At 46.2% G+C, this 26,240-nt stretch overlaps 1 protein-coding gene across 1 annotated transcript in view; it reads left to right on the forward strand.

Moving 5' to 3' along the window:
- Positions 1–5,661: 5,661 nt before the first annotated feature.
- The window catches only part of efhd2 (EF-hand domain family, member D2), a 43,092-nt gene continuing 22,513 nt past the window's right edge, over positions 5,662–26,240 (forward strand). Inside the window, exon 1 of the mRNA XM_088938286.1 lies at positions 5,662–6,210. Within this exon, the coding sequence (XP_088794412.1) occupies positions 5,930–6,210 (281 nt within the window). The 5' untranslated portion in view covers positions 5,662–5,929. The remainder of the gene's footprint in view (positions 6,211–26,240) is intronic.

Raw genomic sequence — 26,240 nt, forward strand, 5'->3', positions numbered from 1 at the left:
AATACCTGAAGCTTGGTGTACCACTGGATTCTTGTGCCCTGTTTCAGGCCTTATGAAGTGTGTTCATTCTCCTCATATTTTTCTTCATTGATCTATTAAGCAATTAGGGGGACTTTAAGGTAGCAGTGCATTTTTTTCTCTCACAGAACCCTTTTGAATCCATCTCTTTGTGTGGATTCATTACAAACAGAGCATGACTGAGCTGCAGAAGGAATAGAGAGGCCAGCTGTGAGTTTATGAGAGACAGTATGAGAGGCCTGTGACCAGCACAGTCCCTACAGGCTGGCCGTTCTGTTCTGGAGCATATCTTCGAAACGCATGCCATGACAGACTTCCATCTGCAATAGGTGTGATAAGAGGGCCTGAATATGAATTACGTCTTGTTCTTTTGCTTGAATGAATGGAGTATTTGCAAGCCTATCGTTTCACAGTCACAATTTTGTAGATTTTAGATAGATAATTGGACTCACTGTCATAAAAGCCTTCCATTCCTCAGTTTGGATGTTTTTTTTTTTGGTCTGAACAAAAGATTTCCAGCAAGGATTTCCGATTGGCTTTCAGCTGTTCAATCCAATGACCTAAGTGTACGGTGTTTCTGTACAGACCTCTATAACGACATCACAGATATCGAAAGGGCTGTTCTCAGGGGGCAGACCCAGGACCAGATCGTGCTGTAATGGAAAACATTCTGACGGACTTTAGATAAAGGTGAAGACACTGTGGCTGCTCAGATTACACTGCAGATCTGAGTGGTGCTCAGTTCCAGTCTGGGAGAATGATTGAGCTCATCGTTAACTTAATTGGACCAGCTTAACATTGGTCATACGTCTTCAGCTGCTGATGATTTCAACAGACCTGGAAAACCCGGTGGATTGTGGTCCTCAAGGACTGGAGTTGTGCACCTCTGTCCAAACCCATGGGTCTCCCACTCCATTCCTAGAGGTGCCGGTACAATTCTTGGTTTTGTTCCACCCACCTTCTCAGTTAATTTAATTATTTAATTAGCTGCGGAATTGTAAAACAGTACTTACTCCAAATGAGGCTCTGAAGTGATTTATAGGCAACTGTACTTTTAAAATGAATGCAGCTGTAATCAACTGTAAAAGAAAAGATAATATATACGTCCAATTTAAAACAAAATTACAGGATTATTTTTTTTTACTACTAAACTGAGGTTAGGACAAACACCAGTAGACACAGTCCCTGTGGGAACTGAGTTTGAAGCCCATGTTCTAAACCAGCCAACCTCGAATCATCAGTTACATTCTTGAGGTGATTTAATCAGAAATGCTGGGATCCCTGATACTTCAACAGCAGTATGTAAAGTAAAGCACCAGGCTCAGATTAATTTAAATACTAAATAAAAATTAATGTTCACCGATAATAAAAATGTAATCACTTAGAGTCTTGCCAGACTTTTTATATCTTATTGTTCTATTGTAGTCTGAAACCGAGAAGTTGCTTGCTAGTTTTTCAAGTGGAAAATGAAACATGCATGTTGACAGATTGCGATCAGCACCAGCAGTGTGGACATGCGAGGGGGGGTGAGAGGGAGAAGGAACTTCATGACTCATTCCTGAATCGTGATTCAGGAGTGAAGCTGCGCCTTCTGTTCTGTGGAAGTAAGGTATTAACTTGTAACAGGACTCTGTACTGTTCTGTGTTTTATACTGGCTCTCTGAGAGAATAGACTTGGCTAACATGTTTATACTGACGTCTAAAATTAAATCATTAGGGAAAATACAAAAAGCAGCATGCAGTATCAAATATTGATTAGTGAATACTTCCCTTAAGTAAAGCCAATCTTCCTTTCTCACCTTATATCAGCCTTATATCATAATATATTCCACCTCTTTTTATATGAGTTTCTATAATGAACCACAGTGAGCTTTTCAGTTGTTTTTTTTTATTTTCTGACCACCCTCCTGATAAAAGGATTTCAAGATTGAAGGATTTAAGGAGCTAGGGCATGTAAGTGCACTAACCCAGTAATGAGAGAACACCATTAACTTAAAAAAAAAATTTATTATTACCAATCTTGCAAAACACGCTACTGTTCAAGCTGAATTTGAGGAAATCCTGTTAGAAGCACAACCACTGCACACATCGATAACAATTTGTAGCCTAATATGGTAATACAAACCACCCAGTAACAAAAACCACTTGATCCCTTAAAAGTAGTGATCAGTAAAGTTTAAAAGTGTGGTGTATTCATAAACACATATTTCAAACTGTTTGACTCTTACAGATGAGGTATGAAAGAGGTGAGCAAATATATATCATACATTTTATATACGTGACATCCACAGTACAAATGATCTTTTAATACTCTTTGTTAGTGACCCATTGATAAATCAATGTTCCATAAAAAAAATCTTGAAACCTTTTTATTTATGTGCTTCATTATTTTTAAACTATTAGAAACTCCCTATAAACAGTACCTTCATGCACTGCTTTCATACTTGGGCAAATAATGAAAACACTTTCTGTAATTATCTGCATATTCAGAGATAATGGCGGCCTGCGTGTGTAATTTCTGATATGTAGCCAAAGATCCATTTTTGGTTACAAAAGTGGTTCCTGTTGTGGCTTTGTGATACAGGCCTGGCCAATCATTTTCCTGGCATTGTATGACCTTTATCTGGCTTGATCACCACCTGATAAGAGCTGGGCGGGGGAATAACGCTGTTCTTTAATAAATGAAAGAAACTGTAGACGCGATGTGCACACACAGTCACGCTGAGCCAGTATGCAGCTCATACAATTAGCAGCATTAGAAATGTTTCTCGGGGAAAGCAAATTTCATCCTCCTTTTTCTAAGAATCAGCAGACCAGTCAGAAGGATTACGAACAAACTAGGTTCCGTCCCCTAAAACGTTTACTTTTAGCGCAGTCCTGGGTAGTTTGGTCATGATGAGGTTGTTCTGTTTCTTAAAATCCAACCCACCCTTCCTCCCACCACCAGCCCCTCTGCAGGGCCTAAAGAAACACAACCCCCTTCATGTTCAGGCGTGCTTGGCATCCCTGTTAGAAATATTAACCCTTCTGCTTCTCTTTGAATTCTTATTTTTCAGGGGCTTTTTTGCCTTTGGAATATTTTTCGTGGATGTAAACGAAAGCCGGTATGGACAGACCTGGACCTAGTGATTTCGAGAAGCCACGTGTTCATTTACAGATTGCAGGGGGGACTTTATTGTGTCAGCAGCTATGACTTGTTGAAGCCGTGCGGCGTTAGATCCCATCAGGCCTGGCCTTTTGCGACTACTCAGACGCCTGTGACTGATATCACAACTTGAGTCATTTTCTCTCTTTGATTCTGTCAATAACTCGTGCGCCTTTTCCACTTCTCAGACGAATAAATACGCAAGCAGAGCTAAGATGAGTAGCCAGGCTAGGATGCTGTCTTCAGCTTCTGGCGCTCCGACTCTCTCATCTTCCTCCTTCAGGGAAACTCAGTGGGTGACGTCATCCAGCCAGTGATGGGAGTCTGTGAGCAGGGCTCCTTGGAGACAGGTGTTCCATCATTTACAGGTGTGCTTAGTAATCTCCCCAGACCCCAGTTTCAGACTACAAAGCTGTGCAAAAATTAGTAAATGAGGCGTCAACGTTTTAGATACTGCGTCTGCTATGGCCGTCACCTGACAAAGCAAACTGTGTGGACGGGTGGAGACTGTCCTGTCTGTATAAGACCTTTAACACAGCTGTGCTCCTGCACTCTGTATAGGCCGTGTTCTGCTGTCTCGCACTGTCTTTGCCCTTTGCCTGTTTTTCCAATCAGGTTTCTATAGAAACGTTTTAAAGATCTAAGCTTCCTATTTGAGACAGCTTTTTTGAACAAGCAGTTTTACATTTCCCATCAATATTTTAAAGACCTTTTCCCACTTTTTTTTCCCCTCATAAGTGCCCACAAACGTTTTTGAAAGGTTGAAGAAAAGCTGGGTGGCACAGTGGTGCAGTGGTTAGCGTTGCTGCCTCGTAGCTCCTGGACGCTGAGTTCATTTCCTGGGATGCTGTCTGTGTGGAGTTTGCATGTTCTCCCCATATTCACATGGGTTTCCTCCCACAGTCCAAAGACATACTGGAAGGTTTGTTGGCTTCCTTGGTAAATTGGCCTGGTGTGAGAATTTATGGCAGTGTGCGCTCTGCGATGAACTGGCATCCTGTCCAGGGTGCACCCTGCCTTGCGCCTGTTGCTAACTGGGATAGGATCCAGCTCCCCTGCTACCCTGAACTGCATACAGAGGTCTCAAGACATTCTTTGCAATGATGTGGAGGCATGGTCTGGTAATTCAAACTCTTCCCATACAAATACTGGGCGCATACAAACAATCAGGGCATTTGAAATCAAGATATGTCATTGAAGTCACAGAAAGGACTTCTGCACCCGTGTTACCCCGTGTCTCACGGGCAGCTGCAACCAGGGAAAGCAGAAAAACTCCGTGGAAAATCCTTTTTAAATGGACTTCTCGGAAAGCTGAGCTGCAGTACCTCGCTGCTCCAGAAGAGGGCGACTAACAAGCGTAGTCTTGGGAGATTAATGTAGGGCAGTGAGTGTTGCATAGAGCCCGGCACAGGTGTCTTGAAATCATACACGGGATTTGATGAAGCAGGGCGGGCTGCTACGGTTTGTCTCAGGCCAGCGGCGGTTTCTGACTGGCTTTCTTCGCATTTGTGCGTCTGCACCCATTTTCGAGATGCTTTAATGATAAAACGCTTCTTCATATCACATACACAGGACCGGCGGCTATTTGAGCCCAGAAGCCAATTCACAGGCACCTGGTGCCGGTCATTTGAGGTTACAGTACATTGGAATCCTAAAAATACACCCCGGGGTGGACTAAGATGCAGACACTCCCAGTTGCCTGTGGTTTGATACCCGTCTGTCTGTGCTGTGGTTCTGAGGCGTAAATTCATATGAAACCCTCCGGCATCCCTCAGACTGGAAGGGAGCTCTGTGTGTTAGGAAATGCACGAAGCCTGACTCACAAGGACTTCATCTTTGATATTAAAAAAAAACGCAATTTCCGTATGTTTTGCTAGTGTGATTACAATCTAGCCTTTTTTTCGTGCGTTGAACGCGAGAAAGTTGAATGTATCCGGGCCTTCATTTAATCGGATTTCATTTTCTCATCTCGACCACGTAGAACACCAGCCTGGAGCGGTATATGAATTTATTTGGATGCATTTATTAAAAGGCGAGTTTGATTCACAAATAGATCAACAGCAAACTGAAAAAAATAGACCTGAAGGAACAACGCTCCACGTTTCTTTTTACAATATTTAGTGCTGTTTAAAACAGGCAGGCCCTGGTTTCATATACCTACAGTAGAAAAGGGGATTTTCATTATTATTGCATTAATGAGGGCTTGCAAGACTTTCCGTCTGCAGAACAGACAGGTTTGCGCATTCAGAGCCTTCAATTCAATTCAAAACACTTCACTCATCCCTGGAGGGTAACTTAAGGCGTGTCGTAAGCGACAGATGACGGGGGGGGGGGGGAGGTAGAGGGATAAATTAAAAACACACACGCACTGCATAGCTTTCTTGGGGACCGTACGCCAGCGCGGCGAGTCTCTTTAAGAGGCGTGGCTGGATATCTGCGGAGGGACGGGCGGATTCCGACGAACTGGGGAGCCGGCCGCCAGCACGCCGCTGTCTCTTTAAGGAAGTGGGGGTGCCCTGAGTGAGTTTATCGTACTGTACTATTAGGTGGATTATCTGTTTCCAGACTGCAGTTCATTGTGAGAGCGTACTTCGCCCGTGCGTGTCTCCAGACGAGGAGAGGAAGGAGGCGAAGTGTTTTATTTGGGTTTTAAAGGAAAGGCGCGGTGGGATTGGAATAGCATTTTATTTCTCCGTTCCGTTGTGTGTGGGTTTTTTTTTTTAATTCGATCCGAGGGAGAGAAAAAAAACCAACAACCACCCCGAAATGGCTACTGACGAGCTGGCATCCAAGCTGACCCGGCGGCTCCAGATCGAGGAGGGCGCGGAGGAGCCGGCGGCCGCCGGGACGCAGGAGAACGGGGCGCAGGAGAAGCCGGCGACGGCCAACGCGGACTCGGAGCTGGGAGCCAAGCTGCTCCGCCGGACGGACCTGAACGAAGGGGTGGGGGAGCATCACCAGCCCAGCATGAAGGTGTTCAACCCGTACACCGAGTTCAAGGAGTTCTCCAGGAAGCAGATCAAGGACATGGAAAAAATGTTCAAGCAGTGAGTTGAGTTGCTTGTTTTCGGTTTTTGTCTCCCTTCCCCGCCTGGTATGAGCGCTGTCCTCCGCTCAGCGTGCTCACTAACGCCGGGGAGCTGAGCTCCTTATACCGCTGGCTCCCCTCTCTGTGGCAAGACACGGATACCAAGTTTGTTTTACTAACCCTTTGACTGTAACATTGCAGAAGCAATCGGCAGTTAACAGGCACTTATCGGTATTGCAGATTTTGCAAGTTGAAAGCCCTGCGCCGCACATTTGTTTAAGCAATCAAACCGCCTCTGCTGAAGGTAAAACTTATCTGAACCGCTGAGTAGCGGCTGTAGTTGGGGGACACTTAGCCAAACGCTCAGGGTGTTTAAACCCCGATTCTTATCCAGTATTACCAGAGTATTTCGGGGACATCTAGTTTCCCTGTATGTGGTTTGGGTATTAACGCATCGACTAACCGTGCGTGTCGATCCACGCGTGGAAGCGCACTCCACTGGCTGTTCCTTAGTGCGTGGCTGGTGGGGTTGGTTGTAATGTGAACGCTTGCGGATGTGTGTAGTGGTGTTTTCACGTTTTCTTAGTCATTTCAACGTGCCTGCCCCACCCCTCCCTCCTCTACAAGACTGATCGCCGCTGGCGCGACGTGACGGTAATAAAATTGAGCTTTGCCCGGTGTGGGAACCGGCAGGTACCGCTGACCTTCCCGTTCCGAGTTTGTTAAAACTGTGCTCGGTTGCACACCGCTCAATAAACGTCAGGCAGTGACTGTGTGGGATGTGTCAAGAGAGTGCAGGAACTCTTCGCTTGAACAGTGGAGCGGGTGTTAGCACACATTTCGTTAGGAAATGTAAAACTTCTGTATTTCTTCTTTTTTTTTTTGGAAGATGCGTAATTGCCCAAGCGAGTGATGATGAATCAAGGCCGTGCGGAAATGATGAGTCAAAGCCGAGTAGGAAACGAGCATGAGGCAGTCATAGAACACGCGTGGGTCCGCACGGGCTTCGGTCAGGAGCCATTGAGAGTGACGAGTGGACCTGCGTGTTGACATTAAAGGCAGCTGTTTATACAGCAGGGCTCTCGCTGGAGGAATTTGGGGGAAACATCTTGCTCAGGGGGTACAAATAGCAGCGTCCCGCCTGGAATTATTAACCCAGGACCCTTCAAATCGCCTTAAGGCACGTGTTTAAATCGTCTTGCAGAGGGTGACTGTGTGCTGTCAGACAGGAGTTGCGGGTCTTCTAGCTTGGCGTGCAACCCAGAGAGTTAGGGCTGACGAAAATGGAAGAAGTGAATTTCCTCCACTGTGTGAACCGTCACCTTGAAAAGGCTCCTGACGGGACCTCGCCTCACAGGTGAAGCTGTACACAGACGAGCATCTAAGCCGTCATTCAAACCCGGAACCGCGGAGGCTGACACGATTGTTACCTTTGCCAACAGCCAGCCACTGTGTTAGCCAACTCTTACTGACAGAAACAGCCAGACGTGACACGCACTGTAAGCGGAGTCGTGGCTAAAACTGCAGAAGTAAAAGCTTCTGCTTCATGGCTTAATCTAAGAGTCCGTTATTGCGCATGGGGCGGTTTTTCTCAGCATTGACACCACCACCTTGTACCCTCGCACTCCAGACCCCGAGTCTGTGAGACGGAGGAACGGGGAGCCCCCCCAGTGTCGCTGTCGGGTGTGATCTCGCCCATCTGTTCCGATTTTCCCCACGCATCCTGTTCAGACTGGTTTCCTTTAGTAAACTGTTAATTCCTCTCATATACGGGATTAAAATTCACAGATGACACATTTCCTCAGGAACCCGGAGCAAAGCGGCACTGTGCTGTCGCAAAAGTGTTGCGTTGTAGAGGACGAATTCTGAGACGATTAAGAAATAAAACCAGCACATACAGTAAGCAAGCAGTACTCGACACTGTATTTTAAAATCAAATCTGGTGCTTGTTTTGTTTCTTTTCCACTTCCCGACTTTATGGTGGTTGTCCTCCTGGTTGCCTTCGTTAAGATTCCTTTTGAGAAGAATTGAAAACGCTTCAGCTTTCTTTGTCAAACCCATTACCGAGTCCAACCCAACGTGCACTCCAGGCACCGGGCTGGGCTTGCCAGTTACACAACACGAGTCCCAATTAAAATTCCTGGGAAGAAATTGCTGCTAGGATCTGGAGTTCGCCAATCGGTTTGAGTCCCCAAGTGCGTCCGGAAAACAAGCTTGTGCTCCAGATGCCCAGCAAACAGATGCTCTTTGTCCGCAGTCCGACAGCCTGCCTGACAAGCAGGTCCTTACTTCCCTCTCTGCAGTGGAAGGGGGGGGTCGTGTTATTCTCGCTGCCCAAAGGAATGTGCCCTGCTCTCTGGGCTAGCTGGGCACACAGGGCCTTCTTTGTGCTCGGGGTCCAAAGAGGTACCCCATTCACTGAGGCTGAGGAGTTAGGGTGCCAGACATAGGCAGTCCCCAGACCTGAGGCCGTGAGGCTTGAGAGAAGAGAATGGGCGAGTATCATCCGCATTGTTTGTGCTCCTGGAGGTCCTTGACGTTCGTTTTGCTCGGGTTATTTGACATGCAAAGCTAGCTGATCAAGAAAAACTGGCTCCCGATGAGAAGTCAGGTTTCATTTCATTTTTTTTTCCTCAGCCGGGGAATCCTGCTGTGATTAAAGATCCACCTTTTCAGTAGAGTGGTCTGGAGACAGGAGGCGTGCCAGGAATAAAAAAAAAAATTGACCCTAAAAAAGGAGGGGATGGAATTAATTTAAACACCCCAGCCTTTCCCATAAGGGCCAGAAGACCTTTAACCTTTGCAGTAGAAGTTGGATCTCTGGTCTTGTAACTGGAAGGTTGCGGGTTCAAATCCCAGAGCGCTGTGGCTCACTGCTGTCATGCCTTACTCCTGGAGGTGTTGTCGAGAGTGCCACGGTTAAGTTCTCGGCCGTCTTACTGGGAACTAATGTAAATCACTTGAGATTAAAGGCATCAGTCAACTTAATGAGTCATAATAAGGGGACAAAACCAATCTGTTCTACTCCAAAAAAGGCATCTCACACAGAGCCTGATCCTCCTGCTGCTATACACAGAGCTGTTATTTATAAGGTAGGGGAGAAGGTAGAATGTCACCTTCCTGCCAGATTAATGGCCCTTGTGTTTAATGTCTCCTGTCCAAATACTAACCACGCTTCGCCTGTGACATCACGCTTTGTAACCCATTGCTCAAGTTCTTTTTATTTAACCCCTCGTGACGCCGATAAACGCCACGTTTTCCTGTCACCTTCGAGGTCTGTTTGGAATCCCGAAGCCCAGTGTAAGAATATCAACACGGACGTCTCACGGGACGCTCTGTTTACCTTTAGGGAACACAATAGAAATGTATTGAAGCATCGAATGTCCTCCTGTCCCATCCATCCATTTTCTAACGGGCTTCTTCCAGTGCGGTGTCGCTGGGGAGCCGGCGCCTCTCCTGGAAAACAAGGGCTATGGGCCGGGGTGCGCCCAGTGTGCTAGGGACAACAGCCCACCGCAGGGGAGACGCACAAGCACAGACGCGCACACACTCACACCGAGGACCAGTTTTGCCTTGTGATTTCAACATTTAAATTTTTTTTTTCTTGAAAACCACTTGGTGCAGGACTCATAAGTGCCGTACAGTAACTCCGGGGCTCTGGTGACATCTATGCGTTGCTTGTCTTTAACCTGGTAGCCTGCGGTAGCTTTGCGGTCAGTCTGGGACGCTGGGCAACACTAGGAGCTGTTCTGTCTATTTTATATTTTGGAGTGGTTTGCACCTACAGTGACTGCTGCCTAGTGAGCCAGGATCAGTCCTGTAGATGATGTTGCTCTGTAATTGCCCAGGTGCTGTAAGGCCCCTGCTGTAAATCGCTGCCAGAGAAGTGCGGAACATGGATCGTAAAACTGTCCCATCACTGTCCAGCCCACACCCTGAGATTTTCTGCTGCAGGCCAGTTGGTGTCCTTTCCCAGAGTTGCTGCTGCTGCCTGTGGTCCACTGGGAGTCACTGCAATTACGCCTGGATCTCGAACGTGGTTTGATTAGAAATGCACTTTTGTTTCCTCTTGTGCTTCTCAAAGCAGAGAGAAATGTTCTTGGTGAGGCCAAAAGATGCTCAGAATGTGAATTGCTCTGTTGGGGGACAAAGAAAAAGTATTGCTCTGTAAAAGCTGTGCCGTGAAGACATGAAGTGCATCTGTAAGCAAGTACACACACCATTGATTATGTCCATGATGCATGAAGGGACACACCGCTGACAGTGATCGCCAAGCACTTGTATGTGTTTTTTTAATTGAATGCACAAAACATACATGAAAACTGCACAAAGAACATTAACTCAACAAAATAGACTGTGTATAGAAACATACTGTGCAGATCGCAAAATAACAGAACAAGCTAGAATAGGTCAGGCTCCACGGCCGAAACGTTGTGTTTTCTTTCTTCTCTTTTCAGCATGGACTAAACCTGTTACTTGTTCCTTTGTAGAATAGGTCAGGCCTGCAATGAGATAAAGGGCAAAACTAAAAGGAAGAGAAAGAGAATAAAGAGGAACAGGGGAGCAAGTCTGTACAGGTTTGGGAAAAATGACACATAACAGTAATAAATGGTGAGGTATGCAGCACATCCAAATTAAAATAATTCATGAATGCCATCCAGATAGCCTGAAATGTAGACATATGATTACATATGTGCTGAATTTTTCAGTGCTCTACAGTAAATAGGTTGCACTGTACAGTTGTTTGAACAGTTTATTCTTTTGCAGGAGAAAGACCTACTCACTCACTTTAAAAACCATGTCATCCAAGACATACAGAAACCCCTCAGAACGGTGCACAAACTGTCAACAGCAAAAACAGCCAGCTTCCTTTGAAATGCCCGATTTGTAGCGTTTCACCTCAAACCTTTGTCCCGGTGACAGGGGAGCCCCATTGTCGGCTGAAAGAATATTCCAGAAAGGCAGGTTCACGGTTTGTTTCTGAAATCGAGGGTCCTTGTCTAGAAGGGGCCGCCTCTGAAATGCGCTGAAATGAAACCCATTTGTCTTTCTCGGTTTAAAATTCAGGAAGTGATCCGTCGCACAGTCCTGTGTGCTTAGATTCATCCCCCATGCTGCTCAGGAATTGCTTGTTAAGTGCTATTAAAGCGAACCACGTATCCTGGAAGAAAAGGGTCTAAAGGGATCGGATCCATTCTGTTGCATAGAAATAGCGTGAACACGGCTCACCAGTGTAGCAGAACAGATGGATCTTCCAGCTCCAGATAAGTTTAGGTCACGATTAATTCGATCTTATTTATTGAAAAGGGGGGAGGTTGATTATTTGAGTTTCACACTGGTGAAATCAGTGAGGGCCAGTGATCTCTTCAAGCCAGTAGCTCCCCATTTCACCTCTCCTGGCTGTGACTCTGTTGACCTTTGTGGCTTCATGCTTTAACACTCCGTGCTTTAGGACTCCGTGACTATACTAGAAAGACATAATTATTGCGGTCTCTTTAGCCCAATTTTGGTTTTCATGTCCATGGGCACATTTTCACCAGGTCTTTTTGTTCTCTTTTACCCCAGACGCCTACAGAGGCTTCACACCTCAAAGTGTTTTTTCTTCTTTTTCCTTTTGACTTTTCAGCTTGGCGGTTGCCTCTGGTTATTCTTCTGCAGCTTGTGGACTGGTGCACAAAAGGCTCTAAAAGATTTTTAGTCAAACATTTACCCAAGATTTGTTGCCGTTCCACGTTTGTGATAACCTTATCCACGCAAGATAGCTGGAATGCTTCAAGGACCTGGTGAGGCTGTTTTTCAACACAGGAACTAGAGGAGAGAAGTCTGTTGGTCACCTGTGCATTGACAGTTCCCCCCACCCCCCGCCTGGCACTCAAAAAGAAAGCAAAAAAATTGAGGGTGTGCTTGAAACACAGCCCTGACAGATTAAGAAAGGATGAAATGCATAGAGACCTGATGTGCACGTAATGTGAAAATAGTTCCCCTTTACAATGTGACAGCTTTTGCACAGATTGTTCTTAACTGATTACCTGTATGCATACTGTACACTCATTCCATAAAGAAACTAATGGGACAAGAACTGTCTAGTTTTGCTGTTGTATGAGAATCTGCAGCTTGCAGAGGCTGAAGTAGGTCAAAGCTACAATGCAATCAGAGTTCGGTTTCCATCCCTGGAAGTGGGTTTGCATGCAGCGGCTGAGAAAGTTGAATAGGTGGCGTCAGGGGGCGAGTAGTTATCCTGAGCCTGTTACCTTGACGTGACTGCAGGGTGGTTATTTCTCTGGGAGCACTGCGGACGACTGGACAGGGAACCGGCAGGGACAGCAGGAAGTGGTGGGGCTCGGAGCGACTCTGTCATTGTGCAGATCCGGCCCCATCTTCCACTGGCACCGATTGATAATGGAGATCAGCTCATTTAGAAAGTTTTTTTTTGATGTGAGATTTTTAAGTGGTTAGAGTGTGTACTGTGTATTGTCAAAGTGGTTTTGTGAAATAGTTTTTTTGATAGAATTTTTTCTCTATCACAATTCGGGGAGCGACGCGGTGTACTCTTTCTTGGACACCTGGTCTCGGGGCCAGAAGGCGCGCAGAATGCATGTGCGATCGTTGGCGCCGGCCCGGGTGCGATGTGGAGCTCTGGACTTTCTCCAGCCTGGAGGTCAAACGGTAGATACTCTCGCAGTACAGCTGGGTTGTGCATCTAGCAGTGGGTCCTTTTTAAGCAAAAGCAACAAGATCCAAAGTCGTTTTTCCATCTTTGCACTGCTGTCTGCATCTGTCTGGGATTAGACCACTCAATATCTCTCCATTAGAGTGCTTTAAGCCTGAGAGAGAGAGGCAGGAGGCTGCTGTCATAATGCACAACTAGACCGGGATCCCTGTAGCCTAAACAAAGATGAGACTAAATAATGAGCACAGAATTGGCAGCTCAGAATCGCAGTCCCAGTTTGTGTCCGCTGTGGAACATTGATATATTTTGACGGGGGGGGGGGGAAATGACATTAAAGGCTGGAAATGCTTCAGACTGCTGTGCAGTAGAATCTCAAATAACGGTGACTGGAGAAGAGGCTACTTTCATGTAAAATCATCAGAGGGAAGTGTATAAAGCTGAAGGAAGACGTTGTGCTGTTTTGCCAGTAAATGCACACACATCAGAAAGAAAGAAGGAGGGGTCAAGATTCAGTTTCTGCTGTGCACTGTGGGTTCCTCTTGGACAAACATAAGATCCCACATCACCATACTGCCCCTCATCCCCTGTGAAAGAGCGTGGGTCATGCAGATTCTCCAGAATGTTTCAGGACAGGTCCATTCTCCACAGCCCAGTGCAACTTGGACTGAGGTGGCCAACCAGTAGGATAAGATTGGGTCTTACTAATAAATTATTTTCCTAAGAGTAACAACACTTCGCAAAAATCACGCCCGCATCATCGCCCAAGCTGGCCCTCGCTGATCGGCGGAGAGAAGAGCCGGGGGTGGGCGTGCCCCCCCCCCCCCTTCCCACAGCCCCAGATCAGCCCCAGATCAGCCCCAGATCAGCCCCAGATCAGCCCCAGATCAGCCCCTTTCTTTTGTTCTCGCGGACTGACCCCTCCTCTGAGAACAGAGGTCCCCAGTCAGTTCTGTGAAACTGTGGTGCCTTCGACCTAAGTGAACCACAGCCCAGCTAGAAAAACACTCGCTCGCGCAAACCACATGTGAACACACCCTCGCTCAGCATCTTGCATTTAAGATGAGATCACTTTATTGGCCATATACAATTTCTTGCATTAGGAATTTGTCTTTTCGCATACCCCAGCTTGCTCTCCATGAGACACACAGACAGGGAGAGAAGCTGGGGGTCAGAGCGCAGGGTCAGCCATTTATACAGCACCCCTGGAGCAGCTGGGGTGAAGGGCCTTGCTCAGGGGCCCAACGCAGTAGGATTCCTCTGCCGGCCGCGGGATACGAACCGGCAACCTTCCAGCCACAGGCGCAGATCCTGAGCCACAGAGCCCCCTTCCCGCCCCGCCCCGCCCCGCCCCGCCCTGCATTATCTGGGTTTGGGTCGTGTTTCCCACCCATTTTCTTTGGGGCACTTGTAAAGGGGTGTTGAAACTTGCAGTTCTAGGTTTTTAGAGTTGGACGTGTTTTCGGCTGTACCCCAGAATACCCAGCTGTATTTCCAGTTGCGCTGTCTGAACAGAAATGCGGAATGGCAGTCGAAACGTCAGCTTATGTTACTATGCATGTGTCTTTTAAGTCCTTTTTCCCGGGGGGTCCCAGTCCCAGTGCAGGGGAAAGTTAAAGGCAGTTTTCCTAAGGCGGTAGTGTAGAGTGTATCCAGGCAGTGAATGAAAGACCGCAGTGAGCGAGGGCCAGCAGGATTGGACAGAGGGATGGGACAGGGAGCTGCTTTTTGACTTCCGGCCAGACAGCTGGAATCTGCTACAACCAAGGGGGCTGCTGACACCTCAGAGCTGGGAAACGGGCTCCCAGTGCAGTTAAAGCCAACAGTCTTTTATGAGTGTCTGTTTCTCGTGCTCAGCATCTTTAACCAAGCTTGTCATTTGCCCCGCGCTCAGTGGCCAAGTTCTTTTCTCTGGAACGGATTGAGAGACTTGCTTGGCTGTGTTTCTGCAGTGAGTGAATTAAAATGTTTTCCCCCTTTCTCTTAACGGGCCTGTTCCGTTGTAGCTTAGCAACTGCTGCGTGTGATCCAGCAGCTGTCTGGGCTGTGGTGAGCACTCCTAGTGCAGAAGCACTTCTAACGTGCAGTGCACATCTATATAGCGCCTTTGATTTGGATTTGACTTCAAGGCAGTTTACAAGATCATACCTCAAAAGCCAGCACACACATGTAAGCCTTAAACCAGGGCTTGACGGCACAAAAGATTCAGATGCTGATACTTAGGAAATTCCCTAAAAGACAGACCTCGTATTTTCAAGAATCTTGTGAGCAAAGCCCATGTCCAGGACTGTAGAAGGAGTGACAGCTCTGCTGAGTAAGAACTGAGCTTTGTAGCACTTCACAAATCCTTGTGTGAAGTTAAGATTCTGCTCTCAAAGCAATAGCTAAGTCCTTTCCACTATTTTTCATTTTAATCCATCCGAGAGTGTGTGTTGGGTGAACACTGGCACGCCGAGTTTGGATTTTGAAGTAGTCCACAGTACTGAATGATTTCTTCAGAACCATCCAGAAGTATTAACTGAAGTTCTTTTCAGTCACCTGACTGGGAAGCCCCTGTGCAAAACGCCTTTTCCTGATTTTTGTTTGTTCCAGGCGAAGTGGGATATTTCTGGGAGCTGGGATGACAGATTTTTTTCTGTATCCACACACGATCCTGCACCCGAAATTAGGTGGTCAATGAATGAGGATTTTTTTTTTAAATTAAAAAAGAGCAGTTGCATAGCCAAACAAGTAATGTGATCAGAATTTGTAGCAGAAAAGATTTTTTTTTCTGTATCATATCTCTGTTATGTTTGGTAGGGCCTTGTTCATAGAGCAGTAAAAGACTTTGGAAACAGATACTAAAGAGACTGAACCAGCATGGCGGAGGCAGAACAGGATGATAAGTTGTGTAGTCTTACTTTCAACAGGGAGAACACCAAGCAGAGACTCTACTGTTGAACGCTGGAGAAAAGGCGTGAATTTAGGTGGCCAAGGAGCTCGAGTTCAGCACAAGCCTTATTAAGCAGTGTGGTTTAGGTGACAGAATGACGAACGGCCCTGATCTGATGGTGAATTTTAATTAGGAATTAATAAAGACAGCTGGGTTCCTCATGCTTGTTAGTAATGCTCCAACAGATAGCTGGAGCTGAATCGTGTGTGCAGCATTGCAGTGGTTTGCTCTTGTGTGCAAACTGGGGCCATCTTCAGATACCTTCCCTGAGCCTCAAATGTTTCTTTTCTGCAATTTCTGGGGTTACCTCATTAGGGTTCTTTTTAATTATGAAGGAGAAGGCTATCACTTTAACAGTGTTTCTCAGTGGGTAAGCTCAGGTAACCGTTTAACTGGAACACTTGAGTGAATTCAGGTTAACATCCTGAATATTTTAAATGCGTGTTGGGCCCGTCAGTCTGTATTGTATAATCTTTGTCGTGATTTGTTTTTCACTCTTGAATTTAAGTCGACTGAGAGCTAGTTCTCATTTACATGGGCAGCGCCAGCAGATCCAGCAGATCATTGGCCGGAGCAGTGTGAGATGAGTGCTTTACCGAAGGGTACGATGGCCCTATCACAGCTGCAGAACGGTTCTTTTTCGGGGAATTCCAAGACATTTCCTTACACTGGTCCGTGCTTTTCCTCACTCTTGCCAAAGACATTCCACAAACCATCCTCTGCTTTGGAATTAAGAATGTACAACTACTGCATGTCTTGGTACTGGATTCTGGATTGTACTTTTCTGGATTCCACCCTGCTGGTGATGTTTAGGTGTGAGCCATTTCTCCTGCTTATTCTTTGATCACAGGACTGTCTTTTTCCACTCTCCAAGCCTTTATCTCTGCCAGCCTGCCTCTCAGCACCATTTTGTCCCGACTGCTGAGAAATAACGGAATCACGCTGTCAATAAACTGCTGCTCCTGTCGCTTGTCTGTTGCAGTTGGCCATGGTCTTATCTTCTCTGCAGTGAGCCCTTGCTAACAGTCTGGGCCACACATCAAGCACAGAGCTTGGCTCATTTCGTCTGTCTTTAATTAGCTGTGCAGTACATGCTGGGGTTAGATGACATCTAATTCTGTTAGGACAGATTTACATGCATTTGTACTATTTTATGACATGCAGGCCACGACTTCCTGATTGCAGCTGTATCACGAACCACATCTTCTGCACATTTATATTAAACTTCTACTTTTTGTGCTGGTAATTTGATTTAGCGAGGGCTGTTAAAAATAAATGTACTTACACAACAAGTTAACCCTTCAGAGTTGACTGTCAGAATGCCAGTACCCCTGAAGCTGTTCAGTTACTGTGCTCCTCCAGACTCTGTGTTTATTATCCCAGCCTGCTCTAGTGTGGCTGACCATGCAGAGGTTTTGGAATCGGTTAATGTTTTAATAAGGAAACAATCCTTTCTTGTTGACGAGGCAGCAGTGAAAGCAGTTCATGCAAACACAGATGAACGAGGCAACGTCTGCCGTCTGGGATTTAAAAAATATTTTGCAAAGTAAGACCAGGGATCTAATCTGAAGTGGATACAAGAGGTGTGGCATCAGCATATCCAAGTCTCTTTGGTAGTCGGCAAAATCACTGTGAGATCGGGGCAGGGCTTCTTGAGAAATTCATTTGAATTTTGACTGCCATCTTTAAAGGCTTTCGAAATGGAAAAAAAAACCCAAATGTGTGTCAGCGCTGATATTGAGTGATATTTGATGTCTGATCCCTGATTGAAGATGAACTAATTAGTCTCAGTTAGTACCAGACCTTACATGCAGGGCTGTGAATATCGGGAAGAGCCATTTCCTGCTTAGGAAGCCGTTAGTTGTTTTTTGATGATTGATGATTGATGATTCTTTTCCGGGTTTCCCGAAGGAAAAAAAAACTTAGGTCAGGTGCTAACTTCCACGCCTCTTACTCCCCCAGACAATATTATCCCCAATAAGTCTTTATTTGACCACAACAACTAGCTTGATTGTATAGGATTCATCAGAGATGCAGGCTACCCGTTTGGTTACCCAAGGAAGAAACGCTGTGCGATCTGCTGTGTTCTGTGCGCATCAAGCCGTCCTTGTGTTCTCTTTGCTGTTGAGGCGCTATTATTTTGCGCTCATTGCGGCAATGAATCTTTTTTCACTGTGACAGTTAAAGGGCTTCCGATCCCTTCATTCGTCTTTAGAAATGATGCCTCTCGCCTGCTTTGCACGAGAGACGGCGAAGGCACGGTATGTGTCGGGCTCGACGCTTGTTTTTTTTTTTTTCCCCCTTCAACGTCGATTACTAACCTGGCTTTCAAAGAACCAAAACCCTTCTGCGGGAGATGTTCCGTCGCAAGAACTGCGATTGCATGCCGTTTGTATCGATGGTGTTTTATCCGCGTACGAAAAGCACCCTGGTGCGCCAGTGAACGACATCGCCGGTCTCTGCAACTGTCTGAAAATGTTCCATTCATCATTTTATTTTTTTACCCCCCCCCCCCCCTGTCCTTGATGCAAAAGCATGAGATTTGCGGACTAAGGCGTGAGTCTGCAGAGCCTTGCGATTACCCACCATCGCGGCTGCCGGGTGGCAAATGATGTTGCTTTAAGTTTAAGCGATTGAGAACCAGTGCTCCAGTACGGACTTTCCTTGGTTTGGCGCCTGGCCTGTACACAGCTACGGGAAACCCTCCCTGTTGGCTAAGCCTGGATGCGGTTCAGATAATCATGTTTGTCACTGCACGTTAAATTTGGGGAGCCGAGAAAACCCTTTGGCAGGCGTCTGGCAAGAGGCTGCCAAGTCCGAAAGGCGGAGCTGGCAAACGAGTTCAAGTTGGAGCGGCTGCTGCTGTACGTTCCCACCCGTCTCGCCATCGCGGGACCCGTGCGCCGTCAGAGGCGATTTCAACTGCCAGAGAGCGCTCGGAATCGGACTGCAGCGTTTCGTCTTCTCATGAAAACGGCTCTGAATGCCGAGTTCAAGTCCAGACCTTGATCTTTTATTGGATTTCTCCGAGTAGGGTGGGAAGGCAACCTGGTCATTTACACCAAGCGCTGGGCGCGTCATGAATATATACCGCCTAGAGACTAACTGCGCCATTGTCTGATCACAGTGTTTCTCTTCGCAGTATTGCATTGCATTATTTCTTCATTTCCTTGTGCATTCTTGTAAGAATATTGCTGCTAAGGTTATCCCCAAGTCGCCTCTCGTGACTGTGTAACACGCTATGGAGATGAAAACGATTTTCAGTCTTCTTTAAATTGCCCCCAGAAGGAGAAGGGGACTTTTCACGATGGGTGTCCCCTTCCTCGAGAAAAACGCCTCTCCGTGCCTGTCGCAGGGGAAAGCAGGACAGCGCTGTGCTGCTCTCCGGGTGACTTGCGGATTTCAAGCGCTACAGGACGGTAACGAGGTGCGAGTTGGTTTGGCAGAAGGCGAGGATAGTAAACGCCTTGATACCCGCTGCTGTTACAGCTGCTTCACACGGTGCTACCGTCCCGGGCGTTTTCCTGACCCCGGAAAGGGCTGGTCTGTGGGCTTCTTATATTTAGGAAGCGGTGTGTCGTTTGTTGTTGTTTTTTTATATTGCACATTCGATGTTACAAATAAAGTCTTGCAGATGATCAGAAGGAGAATCAGGGCCGCATTTGTCAATGCTGAGTCAAAGTGAATTCTCCACACCCCCAGGTAGAGTTAAACGCAAGTGTTATACGTTGACAATGTATTCCCTTCAGTCTGCGTTCCTTTACTTTCAAAGAAGTTTTAATAACTAATAGTTTACCATATTGTTTCTACATTTGGAGTTTCATGCGTTTATTCTGTTGCCTTCAGCTTTTTCCAGAAGTGTGCAGTTTTGTACACGGGTGCATTCGATGTATTGAAGACGGGAGTGTTTCATACTCGGGTATGAAACGTGAGAGTGAAGATTGCATTCAGAAAACGTAGCTGTGTAAACTCATTTGGATGAATTCCAGTGGGACGGCATGCCTTAAGCCCTCTTCCTGCGGAGTTCCGTTCCGATTTAATATATCAGAGATGTGTGAAGACGGTGTCCGATCATTTCCTACCACTGCAGTAAGGAAAGAAAAAAACCTCAAAAAAATCCATTTCCCTTCACAAAGGAGAAGACCGTTGTCCATAATAAGTCTGTAACTTTAAAAAAATAATCGTTTAACCTACACTGCACGCAGAAATTCATCTGGAAGAATGTTGTGAGCTGTGTTTTCCGTGAAGAGGAGGGAAAATAGAAGCCATCTCTGTCTTGTTTTCATCTTGTGCGCGTTAGAAGACTGCTGAGTGTTTCCTCTGCCCCGATGGGAGTATGATGATTTAATTAGCATTTAATTAGCCTTTCCTCGGCCCTCTTCACCAGCTCTGCCTGTTCCGTGGCACCACGGAGCCATCACATGTTTGGATATTGTTATCCTCACTGGGAATGAGCCGCCTGTAATTAACCCTCTGCTTCCTAAACATCTTGACTGCAAGGAAGAAGGCACTGGGACGATAGACCTAACGTTCACCCCCAAACCCCAACACCCCCCCCCCCCATTCCCTCTGCCTCCTCCTTGGAGAAAAGTGCTGCAAAGCCAATGGGTTTTCACACTGCATTTCTTACCCACTGTAAAGCAAACCCGTGAGCTTCTCTCTGCTCTGACTGTTCTCACTTTGTAACGAATGAATAAAACAATGCCATGCTGGGTACCATAGATTTTTTTACATTCTTTTTTAGTAGTGCTTTCAGGTGAGTCCGTGATTAATAATAATAATAATAATAATAATAATAATAATAAATAATTTCTTACACATATGTAGCACTTTTCTGGACACTCCACTCAAAGCGCTTTACAGGTAATGGGGACTCCCCTCCACCACCACCACCAGTGTGCAGCCCCACCTGGATGATGCACCAGTACTCTCACTACACACCAGCTATCACTGGGGAGGAGAACAGAGTGATGAAGCCAGTTCAGAGATGGGGGTTATTAGGAGGCCATGATTGGTAAAGGTCAGGGGAGAAATTTGGCCAGGACTCCGCGGTTACACCACAGAGAGTCAGGACCTCAGTTTTATGTCTCATCTGAAGGACGGCGCCTGTTTACAGTATAGTGTCCCCGTCACTATACTGGGGCATTAGGACCCACATGGACCACAGGATAATCTCACAACGGGCAGCCCACTGGAGCTCAGCAGGTGTGAGCCTGGTCAGTACCTGGATGGGAGACCTCCTGGAAAAAACTAAGGTTGCTGCTGGAAGAGGTGTTAGTGGGGCCAGTAGGGAATGTTTACCCTGCAGTTTGTGGGTACCCCAGTATACTGAATGGGGACACTATGCCATAAAAAGGTGCCGTCCTTCGGATAAGACGTAAAAAACCAAGGTCCTGACTCTCCATGGTCATTAAAAAATCCCAGGGCGTTTCTTGAAAAAAGTAACCCCAGTGTCCTGGCCAAATTTCCCATTGACGTTTTCCAATCATAGCCTCCTGATAATCCCCAAAAAGTGGCTTCATCACTCTGCTCTCAGAGAGCGTACTGGTGCACTCTGGCTGCCGTTGCATCATCCAGGTGGGGCTGCACACTGGTGGTGGTGGAGGGGATCCCCCTTACCTGTAAAATGCTTTGAGTGGAGTGTCCAGAAAAGCGCTATATAAGTGTAAGAAATTAAATCATTTGGAATTACTTCTTCATTCAATCTCCTCATTCCTGATTTTTTTTTGTGTAAATTATCTGGTACAGAAATGTGTGTATCCCATGACGGAGGCAGGCAGTCCTATTGACACATGATCAAGGTTTTGATCCGACTAGGAATGGGTTTGATGGCTGGATTGGCCTCCTGTCGTTTATACTGTTCATTTGCTCTCATGAGGAGGTCACACAACGTGGGGGAAAATCAGATTCACCGGCTGATCTCCAGCCTGTGGTCGCTGGGGGCTCTCTCCCTCTGCGATTCACTGGAAAACCTTTTAACTGTGATCTAAAAATAACAGCACTTTCAGATGTCGCTATCTATAGCTGCCCCATTACCTAATCCGGATGCTTAAAAGGCACTTACCAGTCATACGTGTTGTAATCCTCTCTGATTGGATAAGTGGGCCTAGCAGCAGTGGGTGAAACTGGAATTGAAAATGATTCGCCCACTTTGTAAACCGCCGTGCTCTGAAGATGTGCAGTTTTGTGTCGGTCTGGCAGAAAGGCGTCATGATCTCATTCTCATATTGGAACTACAGCTGGCAAGGTGAAGCTCACGTCATTTTTCAGGGAGTTATAGCTTTGAAAAGCAAAACTGTTGCAGCGGCAGAGAGGAAAATATCACTTTTTGTCTGACTTAGCAGCTTTGTTCCTAAACTGTGTGGCCCAATTCGTGTCTGGGCATTTTTGCAGTTGAAATACCTGTTTAACCCATCAATGAATGATGCACAGCTGTCATGGTTGTTTCCTCTGAGATGCATGCTGTTTAGTGTTGAAAACGCTTGCTGGTCCACTTTACTCTGAAAGCACTGGGAAAGTATTACATCGCAGGGCACACACAGACACGTACACACTCACACCAGGCCTGATTTTCCCAGAAGCCGATTAACAAACTAGTATGTCTTTGGACTGTGGGAGGAGACTGGAGCACCCAGTGGAATCTCATGAGAATGAACACAAGATACAGTATAACTATCACATTCTCAGATCGAATGCTGTCTGCAAGATTAAATATTAACAGCGGATGCCTGTGATAAGAAAAGGGAATTCCGCAAAGCTCTTCGGGGTTAATTTTCAACCAGAAGAGTGTTTTGTAGTCAGACAGCCTAGAAGAAACCAGCAATCTGAGGTCCACTTGACTTTCACCTTCTTGGGACCAACAACAAGGAGAATTGCTGTTCTCAGTTATGAGCATTTAAATCGCAGATAAAATAATGCTTTTAGCATTTTTGACCACTCAGTGCCGTCTTTGTTCCTGAAATGTGTGAATGAATAGGGTTTTCTCTTAACACTGCAGAAAGTGAATGACTGGAACTCTAGTAATACCATTCACGCTACATGATTATGTAAATTCTGTGTCTATGAATGAGTAGTTTTTTTTTCGGGGGGGGGGGGGGTTCACAGGCTGCCTTCTTACACTTACTCTGCTGTTCACCAGTCTCATACTATGGTCGTATGAAATCTGCTGTATTTACAGTAAATAGAGCCTATTTAGGGTGTGAAACTGCATTGCCACTGCAATGTAATCGATTTTTGTTGCCAACATGTTTGTACTTCTTCAATCTGAATAACCAGCAGCCCAAAGTTCTTGCACAGAAACAGAAATAGCTCCTGCACCCGGATCTTTGTGGCCAGTATTGCTCCTTTAAGGACTGCCCAAGAAGACCTTGCTTCCAAGTTTCCCATGAACCTGACATGTGACCCTCCCACACATCTGGCCGGATGCTGCTGTTTGCACTGGGCTGTGTTGCAGAGCTACAGGCCCCTCTCTGACCCACGTGCTGCACAAGTGTCAGATATTCAGAGGCCTTGAATGCTGCTGGGGTTCCAATTATCAGAGTTCAGTAAAGCTTTCTGGATGCAGGATTTGGCTTTGACAAGTCCTCACAGGTGGTGTTTTATTTCTTCTTTGACGCGAATTTAAAAAAAGGCACAGCACGATTTGTCTGCTTCTCTCCTTTTTTTTTATTGCCATCATTTTGGAGCACCAGTGTGTTGGTCTGATACGCTTGACAGGAGCAGGGCTTATTAATCCCCCCTGTACTCAACTAGGATATGGTAAAAGTGTGTGGTCTTCTTGGAAACCAAGGAAGTTAGGAGGTCTGGTGGTCAAAGAAAAGCTTTTTTTTTTACCTGAAAACACTTACATCCTTCTTACGAGTGACCAAAACAATCTTTAATTCACTTATGGATGTTGCTTCAATGATAGTACTGAATCTATTGGAGGATTCAGTACTATTTTGACTCAATGCTGGAAGTTGCCTTGAATAAAACTGGCAGCTTTATTTAATATGATGGACTTATTTATCCCACTTTACACCCATTTATCCACTTCTTATAATCAAAGACCTGGTTTTTATTCTGGTAGAACAGTGTTCACTCCACTGGATAGAGTATTGGAGTGGGTTTTTTTTTGTACACAAGTCGGAGGTTCAAAAATGGATGAAATCGCAGCGGGCTTTAGAAACCCCTTCTGTTTGTTGTGCAGTTCTGCCTCGTCTTCCCCCTGCAGTGCTACGTGAGGAAAGAGCTGCGCGCACTCCGTGTCCGTTGCGAGCCGTTCAGGATGGCGTCGCTGCAGGAGCCCTTTTTAAATGGGCTTCGTTCACGCTGGCGGGAGAGAGTCGCCGTGATGAACGCGGTAGGTTAGAGTCACGGCAGGGTTGACACTGGAGAGACGGGTCCTGCAGGAACTATAGCGCAACAGACAGAGAAGCAGTGCTCAGACAGGACCGATGTATTAAACCCTCGGTTTGACAGACTAACAGGGGAGGTGTCCGTTATTGCTGAATGTCCGTTAACTCACGAATGCCGCTTGTTCAGCCCCAAAAGACACTACTACATGAGAAAATGAATATATAAATATACACGGCCCACTATATATACTTCCTTTCTGGTCTTTTTACCAACTTGTTTTAACAAATGCAATTAACAATGACGAAAATTGTTCTGTGCCTTTTTTATCATAAATTATCATAAATACGCAACTACCAGAGTGTATGCATTACGAATATACTGTATAGAATTCGCTGAAACATGCACGAAACGCTCACAGTGGATTTTGTTTGCAATTCGCCTACTCCTAGAAAAATTGACCTATACCTTTTCGGTTGTTGAGGGGCAAGTCAGGTATTTCTGTCCTTGCAGACGCGATTTCCCTCCCCTGCTGCACCACACCCAATACAAAACCAAGCGGCACCGTTTTCTTCAAGAGCAGCTCATATCTCATTTACGCCTGGATATTTCCAGTTCCAAATCTTTAACACTCAGACTCACTGATTTGCGCAGTAAAAACTGCAACTTGGTTGTGAACATTGGGTAAAACGCATCTGCTTTACTTTCACGTTGAGTCCTCTGACATGTGCTGCCTTAGAGTGATATATAGACCAGGGTGGAATTGAGGATATTTATCTTAAAGAGTGATATTGTCGCAAATGCTGTAGGACAGGCTAGAGTACTCCCATCACTGATGAAAGATACGCTCATTTTTTTTCTGTGTGACAGTTTCAGCCACAGGTCTGGGTTTGTACGGTGTTGCTAAATTTCTATGATGATGCGCGTGTTTGTTGGTGTGTTAATGTTGTCGCAAGGATCTTGCCAACCACAAACATGTTCCCATCCCATGTCTGGCTGTCTGTAACCTAGCAACTGGTAATTTCCTCTTACCTTAAGGCTGGAGGAAGCCTGAGGAAGGAGCTGTGTGGAGACAAAGAGGCTCTTGACGGCTGGCGATGTGACAGAATTGCCATTTCACCAGTGATTTTCTAGGAGTAGTCATTGTACTGCAGATCATGGATATGTTCCCCATGAGAGGAGGCTGTTTGCCCCACAGTGTACTGTGGACATGATATCACTAGAAAGTGGACCTGCTGATCTATTTGGAAATTGACCAGTGTACCAGCACTGTGTTCTGTGCCCCCCAGTGCACTGTGTCCTGCCCCCAGTGCTCTGTGATCCCAGTACAGAGTGCTGTCCCCAGTGCTCTGCGATCCCAGTACAGCATGCTGTCCCCAGTGCTCTGTGTGCTGTCCCCAGTGCTCTGTGATCCCAGTACAGCGTGCTGTCCCCAGTGCTCTGTGATCCCAGTACAGTGTGCTGTCCCAAGTGCTCTGCGCTGTCCACAGTGCTGCTCCTGAAGTACTCTTCTTTCCTGATTGAATCATCGGTTATCCCATACTGTCCTGTTGAGGACAGACCTGCTCTGTCAGTTCCTCATCCCACAATCACAGCATTTACAAGTAGCTGCTACTATGTCACCCACACCCGTTGGGAATTTGTGGGCTGTTTTCAGTGAACCCAGTTTGGAGTTGCCAGTTGTTAACTCTTCGGCTGTTTGCTGCAGCCCCTGGACCACATGGCGAGAGTGGCGAGTCCACGCAGAACCTTGCGTCTGAATTCGGTGTGGGACGAGATACAGCTGGTGACTGGAAGAGGAAAAGAAATGAGATAGAAAAGTGGTGCTCTGATCGGGCCTCAGTTGAAGGACTGAGGGACAGAAAAACGCTGAATAAATGTGAAGATGAAAAGGTCAGTGAAGCTTTGATCATGTGGTTCATGCAGCAAGGGGATAAGGGCATACCTATCAAAGGTCCGACACTTCAAGAGGAAGCTCTATTTACAGTAGATTAATAAACCAGATTTCATACTTATACTGCACTTCCATTAATCTATGATTTGTCTACACATTTTCTGCATTATCCGACATTTTCAATTATCCGACATACTATCGGTCCCGTTTAGGTCGGATAAT

Source organism: Atractosteus spatula, chromosome 20, assembly GCF_055471065.1.
Source record: "Atractosteus spatula isolate fAtrSpa1 chromosome 20, fAtrSpa1.hap1, whole genome shotgun sequence".
In the NCBI taxonomy this organism is placed as follows: domain Eukaryota; kingdom Metazoa; phylum Chordata; class Actinopteri; order Semionotiformes; family Lepisosteidae; genus Atractosteus; species Atractosteus spatula.